Source organism: Ostrinia nubilalis, chromosome 6 (assembly GCF_963855985.1).
Source record: "Ostrinia nubilalis chromosome 6, ilOstNubi1.1, whole genome shotgun sequence".
Classification (NCBI taxonomy): Eukaryota; Metazoa; Arthropoda; class Insecta; order Lepidoptera; family Crambidae; genus Ostrinia; species Ostrinia nubilalis.
In genome coordinates, this window is record NC_087093.1 from 13,311,513 (window position 1) to 13,329,258 (window position 17,746).

Sequence of the window (17,746 nt, forward strand, 5' to 3'; positions counted from 1 at the left end):
GCGAACTTTAGCTTACTACCTACTTAATTATCCTCAAAAGTTTTAAGATCTAGAAGTAAATTAATTTAGGATGTTTAATTAAATGTTAGAGGATAATATTCTACAAATTAATGTTCTAACCTCATTTTCTACCAAAATTAGGTAGGGAATTAGGGATTTATAGATACAAAAAACATTTACTGTAAAAACTAAAGAAGTTTTTTCTGTAAGCTCTACAATACGTAAACACATTGTGTATGAAAAACTCGGTTTATGCAACTAACCTTAATATCTAAAATGTAATAAGCATAAATCTTATCATGTCTGATATCACCAAAGCATGACGTTGCTATTACAAAGGGATAAGCGTAGCGTGAATAACGAATAGAAGAAATGACTGCAGCACTGCAGCGCTTTAGAATCTTAGATCACCTCCGCATTACCTAACACCCGGCATTTACATAGTAGAAATCATCGAGAAACTTGTAAAGTCCAGTGCAGTAAAAGGCACGTATTCGCACAAGCCTATTATTTGCAAATAAAGTGTGAATTTAAATAATATTCTCATGTGAAACGGAGGGTGGACGCTTTCTCGTTTCGGCAGACGATCTGGTCTCCTTTCAGAAATCGCTGGTGGTCACGCTCTAGAGATACCATATTTGACGAGTGTGTTACTAAAGTGCCTTTACAACGCCGAAATTGTAAGATAAATTGTTTCCCTGAATTTTACTGTAGGTATGTAACTAACGCAGTGTGAAACTAAATTGACATCCTCAGTGGTTTCCAATTCGTGCCCGATCAAAGATCGGTATTATACACGATTTTAATATTAATATTTAGCAAACTAGAAAAAACTTCGGTAAATAAGTTTGTGAATTTCCTTTAAGTATCATTATTAAAAAGAACTAGAGCTCTACTTGAGATGTAAAATGCTGGTCTTATTCTAAATTATTTCTTATAGACAACAGTAAAGTTTTTAAAGTTGGCATCCGCAAAAATTTCCCAAAACAAACATCAAATCAGTTCTGGCCCTTCTTCTCGATGATATTTCTAATAATTCTAGAGCCATTTTCTCTTACATGTGTATAAGTAGCAAACAAGGCATATTCGCACCAAACGTGACCCCATGAATGAACTCCTACTTCTCACGTTGTTTTCCAGCCTTGCTCTTGACGATCGCAAATAGATCTGTGTTATTATGTTGTTAGTCGGCACTTTCGAGGTTAGTGACATAGGAAACTATGGTTCGGAAAGCTATGCCACTTAAAGAGTAATTACCTTCGATGACAAGTTAGGACTTCCTTCAGGCTTAATGCTGGCCACGTATCTAATAATCAATCTGATCGAAAGGTGAAATCCGGGGAATAGGTACTACAAGCTCGACGCAACTGAAAATTATCTACCTACGTGTTTAGAAAACTGTACAAACCTTCGGCTTCCGGGAAAAATGCTTTTGTCATTTCTTTCGACTTGATATTCATAGGTAAATCAATATGCAAATGACTCTCATTTGATTTATTTCTTGCTGCTTTTACTGGTGACAAAGTTCTTTATAGTGTACCTACTACATAAACAGGTTTGTACGGTCCTCTACATTGATGTACTGAAATGGATGAATCACTAAACAAATGTAGACATTCCCGTTGGTTATTGCACCCATTGAAAAACGAAAATGGTGTGCGGTACAGTAATTAAATCAAATCGTAATGGCATTGTTCTTTAATCGTTCGATTCGCATGGAATTGGCAGGAAATGTTTAGATTTCATTAATAGGAATATGATGAGGACCAAAAGTAAGGTCAATCGCCGATAGGGATATGGGCACAATAGCCATTGGCCTTCGTCACCGTTTCGCTGGCTGCCCCTTTTGTTTATGGCGTGCGCCCGCGCACCGGTCTGCAGGGCTGTCGGCCATGAAATCACCGGTCCGAAAGAAAGTAAGGGGTTTTAATTGTAATAACTGTTAACTCGGATTGTAATGCGAGCAAAAAGTGCCTTAACAGTATTCATATTAAATAGTTTTGGTAGGTATTTCAAAAAGTGGAATGACTGTTTTATATTACTTTAGTAACTTCATTTTCTTTTAAGTTCTTCCATATTTTAATTTTCTCACGGCAAATGCGTGCCTAATCAAGGAACCACTTTACCTAAAGGAAAAGTCACCTGAAAATCTAATGGAGAAAGATCTTCTAATCAGAACACTGCGTAGATGCTAAAAAGTAGTCCGATTGGTTCCTACCAGATAAATCGTATAATTTGTACTGCGATGACAAGCAAAACTTTTTTGGAAACCCTGAATCCATCAGGACCCTCAGTTTCCCGCCAAAATTCGTGCTAACTGACTTTTTGATGCATATTGCGCATCCGGCAGAGGGCGCGAGGTCATATTTAATTGTTTTACGTAATGACAATTGTTCACTTTTGGAGCGTGCTCCGTGTGAATGAACCTCTATTGACTCACTGTTTCATGGTGTTACTAAACTTTGATGTAATTCTGCTATATTAATTTTGGCATCATTAAAAATAATTAATGTAAGAAATTTGCAGTCATTTGTTATTTAATTATCCATTATTGCATGAAACGTCTGAGTGGGGCACCATCATCTGCTGTTGGTACATTTAGTTGTTACAGAGAGCTTGCATTTTTGGTAGATTGTCCAGGGACAATACTTACTAAATCATTTAACTTTTGTTATGTCAGCCAGAATTGAGTTGTTAATTGTTATTATTCTCATTGTTCAAATGAAATAAGTAATGGACAAAATGAAAAAGAAACAAAAGTAGGTACCTAAATAGCGTTGAATCTTTAAGTACCTATATTAGGTAATGTAGAGACTGTTAATCCAATGAAATAACAATAGATCCAATTTGTTCGGCTCAATGAAGCTGCAGTACCACTGAAGACATAGTGGGTTGTTAACTCACTTGTTTTCATCTTTTTGCTTACGATTCGCTCATCGAGTCGGTGTGAAGTTACGAAATTCATGGTTCACAAGACATGTTTTTTACACAAATATTATTTAATATCTGGGGCGATTTGTTATAGTTATGAAATATTATTCAATAAACCATTTCAGACCTGATGCCATTGCATTGCACAAGAGTTAGATCCGTATGTTTGCGTCACATTGTTAATCTGGATTAAATCATTAGGTAAGTAGAGTCTAGATCAAACATTAGATAAAAGGAACGCCATAAGCGTGAGAAGACACGTACCTACTCTCTAAGGCCCATTAAGGCCACAAGCCTATAAGGCTGCATTTCCAGCAATAATGGTGCGACTATACGCAGCGTCTCTACATAGATAATCACAATAATATTAACAAGGATTGAACACCTGCACTTGATTGAGTATCTTAAGTTAATGACAATCATATGAGTAGACTCTACTGATACTCTAAGTCTGACAGTGTGGAAACACTGACTGTGACTGAACAAATGTTTTGGCATCGTCTCTATCCTTATTATCATATTCTTCGAGTACTAGGCTCATAATAAATACCATTAGCGGGGTTTTATAAAATTGATAAATCTGCTGATGTTTTTTATCCTCGAAAGAACAGGACTTGTTTCACAGAAATCAGTGGATACGCACCCTAACACTTGCGTGACAAACGACAAAGAGACAAAACAATATCAAAACGGCAATTTGTAAAACATGAATGTAAATGAAAATTTCGATTAGCCGAGTAAATAGGTAAGCTCAGTCATCAAAGGGAGATTGAAGACAATGTTTCCACGGGCAGTTAGCAAATGCTCGACTTGACACGCGCTAGTTATTTGAAGATAACCTACAAAACCGCGAATTAAGGGCGAACTCTTGTAAACATTGGTTTGTTAACTTTCTTTTAATACCTTGAAAGTCGTGCGAAGAAAAGAGTTAGTTAATTGATTTTCTATTGAGTCTAGTGCAGACATCATTATCATCAGTCATCACAACTTAATAATAAAGCTGCAGAGTTTAACCTGATGTGTCATCAATTTGTCATCTGTTCCTACATACGAGTACTTACATAATACTAACATAGGTAACCTAGGTTAAATGGTTTTTAAGCTTGACAAGACACACTATTTGCTTGTTAGAACATTCACGAACATAATATTACATAATTATCTAATGAGCTGTTAACAAGGCATGCACTTTTGTTGACGATGTCTAACTCAGCAACGAACAATTAGGTAGGTAACTTATTTGTGTTTCAAACCAAAATGTAAATAATTTTGAATTCATTATGCAACCTGTAGATATACTTTCATTTCAATAAAACGGGGAGAATTATAAATAGAGAAGTAACTAATAATAAATAATATTGACCTTCAATAATTCGTTTCAATTTTTCATGCATTTTATAATGATACAAAGATGTTTGTAGGGACCGAATACTCAATCCATACAACATTTTATGCATTTGCATAATTCAAAAAACAAAGGGTGAATCGAAAGCCCGTAATTAAAAAGCATAGAAATACCAATAAGATCAAACATGAATTAAGTAGATTCTTTAGTGATAATTTTACAGCAGAAAGCCTGACTGCGCTTTTAAAATGGAGATAGTTTAATTAATTACTTAATTTTTCAAGTCATTCCCAAATAAATTATTTAATCTAACATCATCTACGAAGTTAGCGTTGCGACCGTCCATTCCAAACTATAGCAGAGATTAACAACGACCTAACGCCTTTCAAACCAATCGAAACAAGAGCAAACTGACACCTGTCTCTTTACAGGTGCGCGTGAACTTATCGGCACGTAAAACGGAATCAAGAAGTCAGCAGCGTGAGGTGACAACACTTTCACCAGTAGCGCACGCGCCGCATCTTCCCACGGTGAAACCGTGCGAAGAAAACGTCAGGAAAATGCCCATTGTACAAGAAAACACGGCTAGATGCACCAGGTGATCCAATATGCGCGAAGTTGCGCAGGCCAGCACACCGGCCAGGGTCCGGTTAAAACCAGTATGGGCCGGGTTGATATGGTTGCTGCTAATTGCGCACGCGGTTACAGCCAACAGGCCGCCGCGGTTTCTGATAGATGGCCAGTCAGAGATCGTTGTGAGGCTGAAAGAAGGACCAGACACTCCTGTAGGTAAGTACCACAACTTTAGCTGCAGTAGCTCTACTTTTATAGAGAGCTCATCTCTGTCTCTCGCCGTTTCAAAAATATTATTTAAAATAAGCTTTAGGTCCTACATAATAATATTATCAAAGTTGATCTATCGATTTTTAAACAATCGCTGATCGTTACCATTTTTATGAACAACTTGCATCCTACCTACGCTACATAATACATTTTTCGTGTTTTTAGTTCATATTTTTATCAGTACCAAATTGGAACTTCCAATCACCTTTAATCGAGCATTAACTACTTACTTAACTGGTAGTCAGAGCTGTTAGTCATCAGGAAAAAGTTTTGTAGGGTACAATAACAGACAGGCGGAAATTACCGGTCGAGGGGATAGGGTAACCAAGACAACAGACGTCCAACAAAGGGGAAACCTTACAAACACTAGTCCCCAACTCCCCACAGTATAATCGCTTAGGCAATATCATGTAACATGTAACTTAAATTACCTTACTCATCGTTTCGTGCAACGTAAGGAGGGTATTTTTAAATACTATTGTTACGCGCACGTGACTGGATATACAACATTAATTTATAGTAATCTCATTACAAATGTATAATCAGCTTAGCTTTTAATTAAATAAATCTAGCAAATAATTGCTTAACCATTTACCCATGTATGCATGTATAGGTACTTCATGAAGCCTTAAGAAACTAGAATTATGTAGATTACTTACTTAAGATATATTGTAATTTTTCATTGTATTTTTGTTGCAGGCAGTCTAATATATCGACTGAGAGGCGTTGATCCTGATGGAGACACATTAAAATTTGGGATTAGAGACCAACTTGGTAGTGATATTTTAAGATTAGAAGCCATTTCATCCAACGAAGCTAATATTTATTTAGTTAAGGAATTAGATAGAGAGGTAACCTTTTTATTTAATTATCTTTACTTGAATTGACTCGTACTTTTCTGCATCTTTGAATGAAATAATAATTTTACTATTTCTAGGTCCGTGATGAATACTCTTTCGTCCTAACTTTAACTGATGGGCATTTGGGGGAAGGGAACTTCGTCACGCAGAGCTTTTTACTGTTAGTTGAAGACGTGAATGACAACGAGCCCATATTCAAAACGTACCCGTCGGCAATCACCGTGAAAGAAAATGCACCGCCCAGCGTAATTGCCACGGTAGAAGCAACAGACCTTGACGAAGGTGCATATGGTCAAGTATGTTTGAGATACAATCTTTTTTCATGTTTATTGAGAATTAACGACCCGGCACAGCTGGATTAATTAAGAGCAAAAAGCTAATTTTAATTAGGTAACTAATTATTCGACACATTATTGGACTACGAAGCAGAACTTCTACCATGATGGTGACTAAAAATAAGTCCATGACTAGTCTGTAGAGGCTAAAATTTGTAATTCCTGAAGCTACGATAAATCTTGACATTTAAGAAGTAAAATGTCAATGTTTGTTTTTTAAAAAAGTAAAAATGGCTGTATGGCGAATGCCTTTGCCTTTTCCTGCAAGAGGAAAGAACGAAACAAAAAAAAAAAAAGTATAAAGTCATAATCACAGATCTGCCGTCCGATCACTATAACGCCGTTAAGTGCAAAAACCACTTTCGGAGAAAAACGAGTTTAAAGATCACGAATTAAAAAAAAATCGCTGTTTCAAAAGTAAAAGAGTAATTTGTAATTTAAATATATCATTTTAAAGGTATTTTTAAGAGCTACAATTGACACAAACTCTCACGACGCTACATATTATAGATTTTGAAATATTTTAATTTATACATTTTAACTCAGTATTATTGAAATAATATCTCAAAATATACACAACTAAAACGCCGGTATGGCTACCTTAACGGCGTTTAAGTTTTGGATCTTGAATAACTTTGATACATTTGTAAAATGAGTTTCTAACTAATAATTCTACTAAACTTTAATGCCGTTAAATAGTTTAACGACGTTTTAGCTCGGTAAAACTATTATTTTTTAACGTGAAAATACTTGCCTTAAATGCAGCTAATGTTAGCTAACGTCATTTAAGTCTAGTATTAACACATAAATTACGAAACTATTGGTATGCCTGTTTGATTCGTTTTGATTACAAGACTAAAATGCAGTTAAAAACAAAACTTTTCACCATAACGGCATTTAAGCTAAGTACTAGCTACTTAATAGTTCAGGAAATAAAGAAAATTGCATTTATGTCAAAAATAACAAAACCTGTTTTAGTGTTGAAAATTGATATTGATTTTAAAAAAATCAAGTCTACTATTTTTAGCATTCGTTGATATCAATCATACGTTTGATTATGATAATTTTTTAAATTTACCACTTTAAAAAAGTAGATACTCATAAAAGACAACACAAAATAAAATCTTTACATTTTCATTATTTGAGATCAATTAAAACCAACTATTGAAAGTTCTCAAACTTAGCAGTTTCACAATAATAAAAATAATAAGTGACGACACTTTATTACCAATGCCGCAATATATTTATAATTATTATTTTGCCTGTTTACTGAAACAGGTTACAACTACAATATTTTGTAGTTAATAAAAATTGAGATCTATTTATTTAATTCAATAATAATGTACAACGCGGCAAGCCTTACCTAATAAATTAACTTCACGCTGCTTATAATAATCACCTAGTTAATGAGAATGGTGAGAAACATGTTTATCAAATGGAAATAAACTACAATTCTTAAATAAAATAGTATCAAATTAAGTCGACATATAAGTGGTTCACGGTAATATTCTCAATATAACTACACCTTTACTAAATTTAATTTTTTCTTCGTGAAATGTTGTTTTAATGACAGAAATGTCTTTTTACACGTAATTACATAATGTTACTGTCCATTTGTTCGTTTTTTGACATTAAGGGCATATTTGACAATTGCTTAGTAAGGGCCTGTTTAACGACTTCTGAATAAGTTGTGGGAGTAGTCTGATAGCCTATGTGACGGATCATTTGACACATTTTTATAGAAAATACGTGCTAGCTAGATTGACCCGACACTTGCCGAATATATCCCGTATATTAGTCTGTACGAGATTAGAATGGTTCTCAAATAGCTAAAAATCAACAAGGCACCTGGTGATGATGTAATCACAGCTGAGCTTCTGAAAGCAGGCGGAACGCCGGTACAAGGCTTTTCAGAAGCTGTTTGATTCCGTCATCCTCAAGGGAAAATCGCCTACGGCATTGCAAAGAAGTATGGTGGTACTCCTCTTCAAAAAAAGTTTGTATAAAAACGTCATAATGTCAGTCCGTCTCCAGGATTAGGTCTCGAAACCTATCTAGTTGCAGCGAGGGGTGAGACAGGGAGACGTAATATCTCCGAAACTGTTTACCACCGCCCTGGAAGATGTTTTCAAGCTTCTGGGCTGGAGAGGATTCAGCATAAATATCAACGGCGAGTTCATCACCCACCTTCGATTTGCAGACGATATCGTAGTTGTGGCAGATCTAGACACAATGCTCGATGGCCTCAGTAGAGCCTCGCAACAAGTGGGTCTTAAAATGAACATGAACAAGACAAAAATCATGTCAAATGTCCGTGTTGCACCCACTCCTCTGAAAGTTGGAGACTATACTCGAAGTTGTTGACAATTATGTATACCTGAGACAAACCATCCAGTTAGGTAGGTCCAACTTTGAGAGAGACGTCGATCGTCGAATCCAGCTCGGCTGGGCAGCATTCGGGAAGCTTCGCGATATTTTCACGTCCGAAATACCGCAGTGTCTTAAGACAAAAGTCTGTGACCAGTGTGTGTTGCCAGTGATAGTATACGGATTTGAGATGTGGTCGCTTACTATGGGCCTCATAAAAAGGCTCAAAGTCACCCAAAGGGCGATGGAGCGTGCTATGCCAAGCATAGTTTCCCTGCGTGCTCGAATCAGAAATGAGGAGATCCGTAGAAAAACCAAAGTGACCGACATAACCCGCAGAATTGCTAAAATCAAGTGGCAGAGCTGAATATGGCCGATGGGGTAGAAAAATTTTATTCTCGAGTGGCGACCACGAGCCTGAAGACGTAGTGTGGGCAGGCAGGCCCCTTACTAGATGGATCGACGATCTGGTAAAGGTCAGAAAAGGTGCCTGGATGCGGGCGGCGCAGGACCGATCGTTGTGGAAATCCTTGAGGAGACCTTTGTCCAGCCGTTGAACGACATTTGCCTGAAACAAACGAACGTTATGTCTTCGTCTAACATAGAAGATGTAAAACAAAATGAACAAATGATCGAATACGTCCAGGCTTCTTTTACTAATTTTTAAAATTAGAAAACAAAACGCAACGTGTTCTTATCATTTAAAACTCAGAGGCACACTGATGCTCAATTACCGCGCTGCCGTGTCCTAAAGTTGCAGTGCGCATTAGCCACGAAAATAGTGACAAGACAGCAATATCTCACTAACACGTTTCATATCTTGTTTATAACGACTAGTCTTAGATAATAAAACATAGAAACATTGCACATCACATATTAATAAACAACAAACATAAAATTAAAACTAAATTTCTTTTGTTGAGAACGCTAGGAATATTTCCGGGAGCGTTATCAGCGGCACATCAGTAACTCTGACTGAGCTGAGTGATCGACGCACGCAACGACGCTTTGAACACTTCATTCAAGTTTTTGAACATAGCCGCATTGTAGTTTAGGAATGTAGGTTAACGGCATTTAAGTCTTGTAAAAATGTAAAAAACACATATATTGTTACATTTGGTTAGCCTTAATGGTGAATTTACTAGTGCAATTTTAATAATTAAATTCATGTAATACAAAGCTATAATGCCGTTATTGGACCTTTGTTGCGTTTAAGTCTAATAATTTTACTTAACGGCGTTTTAGTCTTGAGGAGTCTATTAAAGCTTTGCAAAGAGCATCTTAGCAATATTGTCGTTAAAGTACCTTAACGGCTGTATTGACTAGAAATTGTAAATAACGGCAATAAAGCTTTGTAATTTTTCTTAAATTTTTAATTCTAATAACAATTAAAGACGCTTAACCGCGTTTAAGCTAAGAAATGTAATGTAACTGCATTTTAGTTATGTAATCTTGCAGAGGCGAAGCAGTTAGCGGCTTTCTTATTTTTTTTATTTCAGGAACTAAACAAGATATAAAAATTTCGATAATAGTGCTGCATTTTTTTCTGATTCGGATGGTATTCAAAAGTCAAAATTGACCAATTGTGGGTTAACGGCATTATAGTGATTGGACGGCAGAGATTAAGTAGAGATGTCTTAATATTTGTTTTGGAACACAGATTAGCAGTGTTGCCAGAAGGTTACTTTTGTAACCTTTTAGGTTACTTTTGAACTGCATAGGTTACTTTTAGGTTACACTAATGAAAAGGTTACTTTTAGGTGATTTTTCAGAAATTGTAGAATCAACTTTTACAGGTTATTCAGTAAAAAATATTAATAGTGACAATTTAACAATTATGTCATAAACAGAGCCCCGATTACGGTAACTTTTAACGTCTACAATCCAGACGCGTTTCTGATTCTGCAATACGATTGGTCAAAACAGCTGACGTACGCTGTTGAACGACCAATCGTATCGGGGTATTTCGCCGAAACAGTAAATTTTCTGTATCCAGGCAGGCGAACACATGTTTTTTTATATCTATCTGTATAAAACTATTTTCATGGGAAAGTTCATCAAAAGTTTTATTTGTTTTTGCTATTACAATAGCAGAAACTACAAATAATACCGTAGAAAAACTTAATCAAAAGTCGTTTTTCTAATTTCCTTGTCATGTCCATTACTGTTGTTTGCCAAAATGAAGGCTCATTATAACAAATTGAAGCGTAATTTAATTCTAATAGCACTCTCTTTACATTTGAGAAACGTTTGGCTATCGGAAAATAAAAACTTTAAATGTCAAATACTTATAGGAAGAAAATAAAGTGAAGTTAAGTTCTTGTCCAGGTCAAAAGTATAATTTCCCTGGGTCTTCGTTTCGACCATTGTTGTAACGAAACGAAAAAACTTAGAATGTAACGCACTGCACCACTACACTCGGCCATTTCGTCACAAGAGGCCATTGAGGCAGGACAGCACATCGTTGATCAGTTTCGCGACAAATCGCATAAATAGGTCCCTCCTTGGGTTTTTGTTTACTAAAAAGTCAATTTCTTTGGACGGTTTTTTGCAACTAAACAATGGATTAATTTTATTGTTTATTTACACAAATGTAGTGTCTGTAGGGGTAAACCCATGATTTAAATAGTAAATGTATAGGGTAAATAGGTTTTTGTCTGTGGTGTCTTTTAGGCATAAATCTAATTTCTTTGGTCCTAATTTCCTTGTTTTCCGTGGCATAAAATGACCTAGGAAATTATAAAAGACCATTAATAATTCGGCGTAAAGTCAAATTTTGAGTATTTCTTTATTGGAATACTAAGTTTAAAATTTACATTTTAAGAAATAGGTATCAGAATAGATATAGAAAAACTTGTTTTTAACTTTTAACTCAATCTACTGCATTTATCTCCCTTAGTTGTGTAAAAAGGTCGTAATGATATAATATTCATTGGCATGTTTGCTTGCGAAAGTACACAAAAATAGGTCGAACAAAAAAAAAGCAAACCACAGAAGAAAACTTAGAGAAAAAAATATTTATAATAATTTCCTTGGCTACCAAAAATTTATGACCTCATAACTTTGTTTCTAAAACGAATTATGACACCCCTTCTAGATATATTAGCTTAGTTTTTACTACTTAATGCAATGGGAAACTAAAAATAGTTAAAAACAAAAATAAAATTAGTGCCAAGGAAATTAGGCAAAATTGACCATTTTTGGCGAAATACCCATCGCAGAATCGAGAAGCGTGTCTGGATTGTTGACGTTAAAAATTACCGTAATCGGGGCTCTGCATTTAAACATGAATTTCATTTATTATTTGTTAAAGAAAATGAATTTTAGCGAATGTTTTTCGATAATAAAACGCAAATCCAGGAAACGGTTTTATACGACCGGTCACTTTTCGGTCTTCATGGAATGATCAAAATTTCGAATTTAGGTAAACGATTGATGATCAATTGTATTCATTTTCCATCCATGAACAACCTTTACACAATCGCTCCGCACCCCCCCCCCCCCCCCCCGTATGAAGGTTACTTTTTATTCAAAAAGGTTACTTTTTTTTATCTTTTTGGTAATTTCTGACAAGACCCGACTGGCAACACTGCAGATTAGAGATATGCTCTTTGGTATGTTGTTTTGGAATTCCGAATAATTTTTCACTATGCAATAAATAATTAAATCCCATTTTATTTTCAATTTTTAGGTGCTTTATCACCTGCAAGAGCTAGACGGTGATATCGACAACTTTTCTGTACAAACTGTGAACGGGAAGGGTGTGATCCGAGTGACGAATAGCTTGGATTACGAGAAGAAATCGCTGTACCAACTGAGGGTGCTCGCAGTAGACCGCGCGAACCAAGGCAGAGTCAACACTGGGACGGCAGCGATCTTGGTGAAGGTCCAAGACGTGGAAGACCAGCCTCCGGAGTTTGTTGTGGCCAGTCCTGTAACGAGGATAAGCGAAGATGCGCCGGTTGGAACGTCTGTTTTACAAGGTACCCTAAAAAGTTTTCATTAGGTAGGTACTTGCCTTAGAATATTAGTTACTTACTTTTAATGACAAAGAGCTGCTATAGATCGTCATGACAACCTATTCTTCTTCTAAAATGTGGGGATTTTGGTACTGAATCTTGGAGTCTTCTAACTAAAGTACACTCCAAAGCATGAATTTACCTAATCTGTTGAAACACTAAAAACATAATAGGCTTATTTTATGCTTTTAAATGTAAACAAACTGAGAGCAAATTTAGAAAAAAAAACTATTATCTGGAAATTATAGGACAAGTTTTCTCTGCATTAATAATTATATTCAGAGGTTTCTTACCACTGAACCATTTAGGAGACATACAACATTTAGGTGGATTCTTCTAAAGTCTTCTCTCCAAATCCAAACTATGACTATTGAAGAATTTAATTTCATTTATCTGTGTAATTTTATCTAAAACCATTATTGTATTTTTCTATTTCAAGTCCGAGCCATCGATGGAGACCGAGGCATCAACAACCGGATATCGTACAGCATCATCTCCGGCGGTGAAGAGCACTTCGACATTGACAGCAGCTCGGGAATCGTATACACTATCAACCAACTGGATAGGGAAGATCCCAATAACAGCAATGGAGCCTACATATTGGAGATATTGGTTTGTTACTAACACTTTTTATACCTGATTTTATGTATTTGAAAAATGATAAGTACCAAACTAATAGGATACAAGTTTTTTAATTTTTTTGCATAATATAAATAAAGACATGATTTAATTAAGGACATACCTACATGTAAAAAGATCATCATTATTTATTTTGTGTATTTATGTGTCTTATTCACACAGGCCACAGAGGAATCCCACGCCGTCTCTCCTATGCCCAGTGCTACAACCGAAGTGACGGTCATTGTGACTGATGTTAACGATGAAACTCCAAGGTTTAGGAGTGAGAAGTATGTCGGTGAAGTCCTGGAGAATGCCCAGCAGAATACCCCGATAACTTTTCTCCAGGACGCCTTGCCTGAAGTATTTGACTATGATCAGGTATGTCCATACAGTATAAGGCTGAGGACAATTTACGACGCGTTTTTTGAGTCTACACAAAAGTTTTGTATGAACTTCACAACAACACAAAATGTAAATAACTTGAAAAAATCTCGACGGGTTCATCCAGTGTCTAAGTAGCTCAGTTGGAAGAGCAGTCGCCCGGCAAGCGGAAGGTCGTGGGTTCAATTCCCGCCTTAGGCAGTTCGATTTTTTCAAGTTATTTATAATTTTCAAATTAGTTTGAGATGCGACTCTAAACGCTAAAAATTTAATAACAACACAAAATGTGTTATAACTTGAACGTTTATTAACTCTAATAGAAATTACACTCGTTTGACGTAATCTACAACTTGTATAAATAGAGATGTAGGGTAAACCGTATAGCTATTGCCCACTTAAAGATTTCAAACACATTGAGATGAAATATTAAAGAAAGTATTTTAATTATCGACCATTTATGACTTTTTTCTTATAACTCAATAAACTGTTAAACATAATATTAACAGTTTTTAGTTAAAACTTACGTAACTTAGAAAATATTGAAATAAATTTAAAATCCTCCAAAAAGTACAGTCATTGCCCATTGCTTACACTAATTGCCCACATCAAAGCACAGTAATTGCCCAGTACCTTAAAACAAAATAATCAATTTTAAAATGACAAAATAGGCTTTAAATAAACAAAACAAAACATTAAACTTAAATTCTAGTAGTACAGTCTTCAAAATTTCAAAATAAATTACGTTTGGCCTTATTAACATAATATTATCAAATATTTCTTGAGCTGATGTTGATGAGTCAGAATCGGTAGAGACAGAATCATTTACTTCAAAACATAGATGATGCAAAAAGTTGAATTTTATATGTATTTATTTTTTTATCTTCTTTGATATCAGTTCAAGTGGTTGCTCAAAATGTTCAATTAGCTGTTGGTTATTCTTCCCTAAAGTTGTATCTATTTCCTTACAATTAACATTTTCACTAGCAGATTTAACGTAGGATTTTCATTTTTTGTATTTGCGTTTGAATTTTTATCAATTTTTTCAAGCCAAACCGTATTTTTCAGCAATTTATCTTGTAGATAAATTGTTGGATACATCTTGTACAGCTTCGATCGCTTTTTGCAAATTTTCTATGCTATATTGAACTTTTGGAGTCTTTGGCATACTGAAAATGAAACATTAAAAGCCATTTCAATATTTATGTCTGTAAATTGCAAAACAAGTCTAGCAATGAGCAACTTAAACACTGCTACTGCATGGTGGCAACACTCTAATAATAATTGCCCTGGGCAATAACTATACATTAACATATGGCAATAACTGAAATGATGGTGGGCAATAACTAAAAATATACAGATTTACGTGCAGTGATTACCCACCGTTAAAATGACCGTTAGAAATCTAATTTTATCAGTTATTTTCATTGATAATGGAGAAAACACTTATAATTTCATCATGACTATACACCATTAGTTGAATATTAAATAACTTGCAAAAAAAAATTAACCTCTAAGCAAGTAAGTCCTTAGTAAAATTGTTAAAGTCTTTACCTGTTTGAGTAACATTTTCACCCGTCTTGACAAAATCCGTCATAACTGTTTTTTTTAGTGTTTCCTATTGAAAATTTTAAATCTACTGTACATTGATCTCGGAGCCATCTACTTAGTAAATTCAAATCTAACTAGAGTGATTCAAAGTCAGCACCTGACAATATTATTCTTAAAGCGGGCAATCACTACCAGTGGGCAATCACTCTCTGGTTTACCCTAATTGGACCTTAAATTAATGCAGTTAGCACTTTTATTTCTACTCCTATAAATTAGCTGTCTATACTACTGGAAAAAAATGTGATGCACATTTCATTTATCTTAAGAAATTCTTTTGTAAATAACTATTTATACATTAACTGAAGATGCAAATTCAAACCCAATACAAATTCTAATTGGAATCCAACATGCAGTTTTGGTAACCTACATTTAACTTTATTTCAGGGAAAAAATGGTACATTCGAACTGTACCTAGTCGGAGACAATGGTGTTTTCGACGTCACGCCATTCAAGGGGATCAATGAGGCGTCGTTTCTGATCAGAGTCAACGACCCGTCATTTTTAGACTATGAAAAGGTCACCGTAATGAATTTCAGTCTAGTCGCCAAAGAAATTGTTGCCAAAGACCCAAAGATGAGGTACCTTAATCTTCTTTTTTTACTCAAAAAAACTCTTTAAAATAACGTGATGTTTTGAGCAGGATTTCGCATCAGTCGTACGTTTGCAAAACCACACCCTAACTGAGCAATTGTAATTTTTAACCAAATTCAGATTTATTCCGGAAATCCACCAACACATCCAGTTTTCATGCATTTACGCCCGTATTCACAAACGATGCTTGACCAAGCAGCAAATCGAACGCACAGTGTTGAATAGAGCTCTGTGATTGTTTCATGTGTCATCCTGTGCGTCGACGCGAACCGTGAGACCTCATAGTAGTGTTTGTGAATACGGGCGTAACACCCGGCTCAAAACATCTTATTTGAAGAACAGTGTTTTAAAATTATGTTACAGAAACCAACTTTGCTTATAGGAAGTAGTATGCAACTGCGCTATTAACTGTTTATTTAAAATTACAGTGTAGTTCCAATAATGGTCCATATAAAGGACGAGAACGACAATTTCCCCGAGTTCACGGAGTCTCTGTACATGGTGTCCGTCCCTGAAAACTGCGAGGTTGGGACCACAGTAGCCTGGGTGCAAGCTTTAGACCAGGATTCAGATAATTATGGAACCAGGGGCATCAGATACACCAACCTTGGAGGAAGTATAGCCAATTTGTAAGTAAAAGATTTGATGCAAGGATTTCCATAGTAATAGACATAAAAATATTACAGCAATCTCCTCAGCGTAATTATATTGCTGTCGCGCTCGCACACTCACTGCAGCCGCCCGTCGCACATTCGCGACAGCAATATAATTACGCGCGAGCGCTAAGGATGGGTAGCTTGGGGTCATTGGACGAAATTCTACGTGCTCGGCGACCGGACTTTACTATTTGAAACTTTATCAAAAGCCACTGAAACTGATTTTCACTCATCTTTACTTCCAGGCTCAACCTAAACCCAATATCAGGCGTGATAACAGTAAAACAAGCTGGCGGAGACAACTTCGACCGGGAATTGATCTCACGACACTACCTCACTGTCGAAGCGAGAGACGACCTCGGGAAAGGCAATCGGAACACCGCACAGCTGATCATCAACATAGAAGACGTTAACGACAACGCCCCAATGTTCTTAGCAAACAAATACGAAGCCAGACTGCTGGAAAACGAACGCCAGTTTGAGAACCCACTGATTCTTGAAGCTAGGGACATCGATCTTAATGGTAAGCGACATACGATTTAAAGTTGCTTGTAATCTAGGTTTCATTGGGTAAAGGCAACGGAATACCGCTCAACTGATAATCAACATAGAAGAATCAAGACGTTAACAACAACGCTCCAATGTTCTTAGCAAACAAATACGAAGCCAGACTGCTGGAGAATGAACGCCAGTTTGAGAACCCACTGATTCTTGAAGCTAGATACATCGACCTTAATGGTAAGTGCCGTACGGCTTAAAGTTGCTTGTAATCTAGGTTTCATTGGGTGAAGGCAACGGAATACCGCTCAACTGATCATCAACATTGAAGATGTGAATGACAACGCTCCAATGTTCTTAGCAAACAAATCGATATCGACCTTAATGGTAAGTGACATAAGGAATAAAGATGCTTTACAGCTAGAAAATTTAGCTTACAGGGTAGTAAACCATGATCAGACAGGAAGGGGGAGCATTAGGGCGTCTTTAAGTTCGCATATTTTTCATTTATTCACCTCTCAAAACATAAATAAAAAGAGTGAGGGTGGTGGTATTCCACTTTGCTAGAACCAAACGGCTTTATGGGAGTATGCGAAACAAATTGTTTTCGAAGTCTTTTAAACACTCTACTCAGACCACAGACGTTTTGTCGACCGATAGTTTGATAGGGCTGTTATTCAGTATGGATGAA

General features: G+C 36.0%; 1 protein-coding gene across 1 annotated transcript in view; it reads left to right on the forward strand.

Annotated features, from left to right (window-relative positions):
* LOC135072827 (cadherin-23) overlaps window positions 1-17,746 on the forward strand; it is a 57,063-nt gene that overhangs the window by 10,700 nt on the left and 28,617 nt on the right. Inside the window, exons 2-10 of the mRNA XM_063966866.1 lie at window positions 4,708-5,065; window positions 5,819-5,970; window positions 6,057-6,275; window positions 12,373-12,664; window positions 13,140-13,312; window positions 13,502-13,699; window positions 15,695-15,888; window positions 16,330-16,530; window positions 16,803-17,080. Of these exons, the coding sequence (XP_063822936.1) occupies window positions 4,885-5,065; window positions 5,819-5,970; window positions 6,057-6,275; window positions 12,373-12,664; window positions 13,140-13,312; window positions 13,502-13,699; window positions 15,695-15,888; window positions 16,330-16,530; window positions 16,803-17,080 (1,888 nt within the window). The 5' untranslated portion in view covers window positions 4,708-4,884. The remainder of the gene's footprint in view (window positions 1-4,707; window positions 5,066-5,818; window positions 5,971-6,056; window positions 6,276-12,372; window positions 12,665-13,139; window positions 13,313-13,501; window positions 13,700-15,694; window positions 15,889-16,329; window positions 16,531-16,802; window positions 17,081-17,746) is intronic.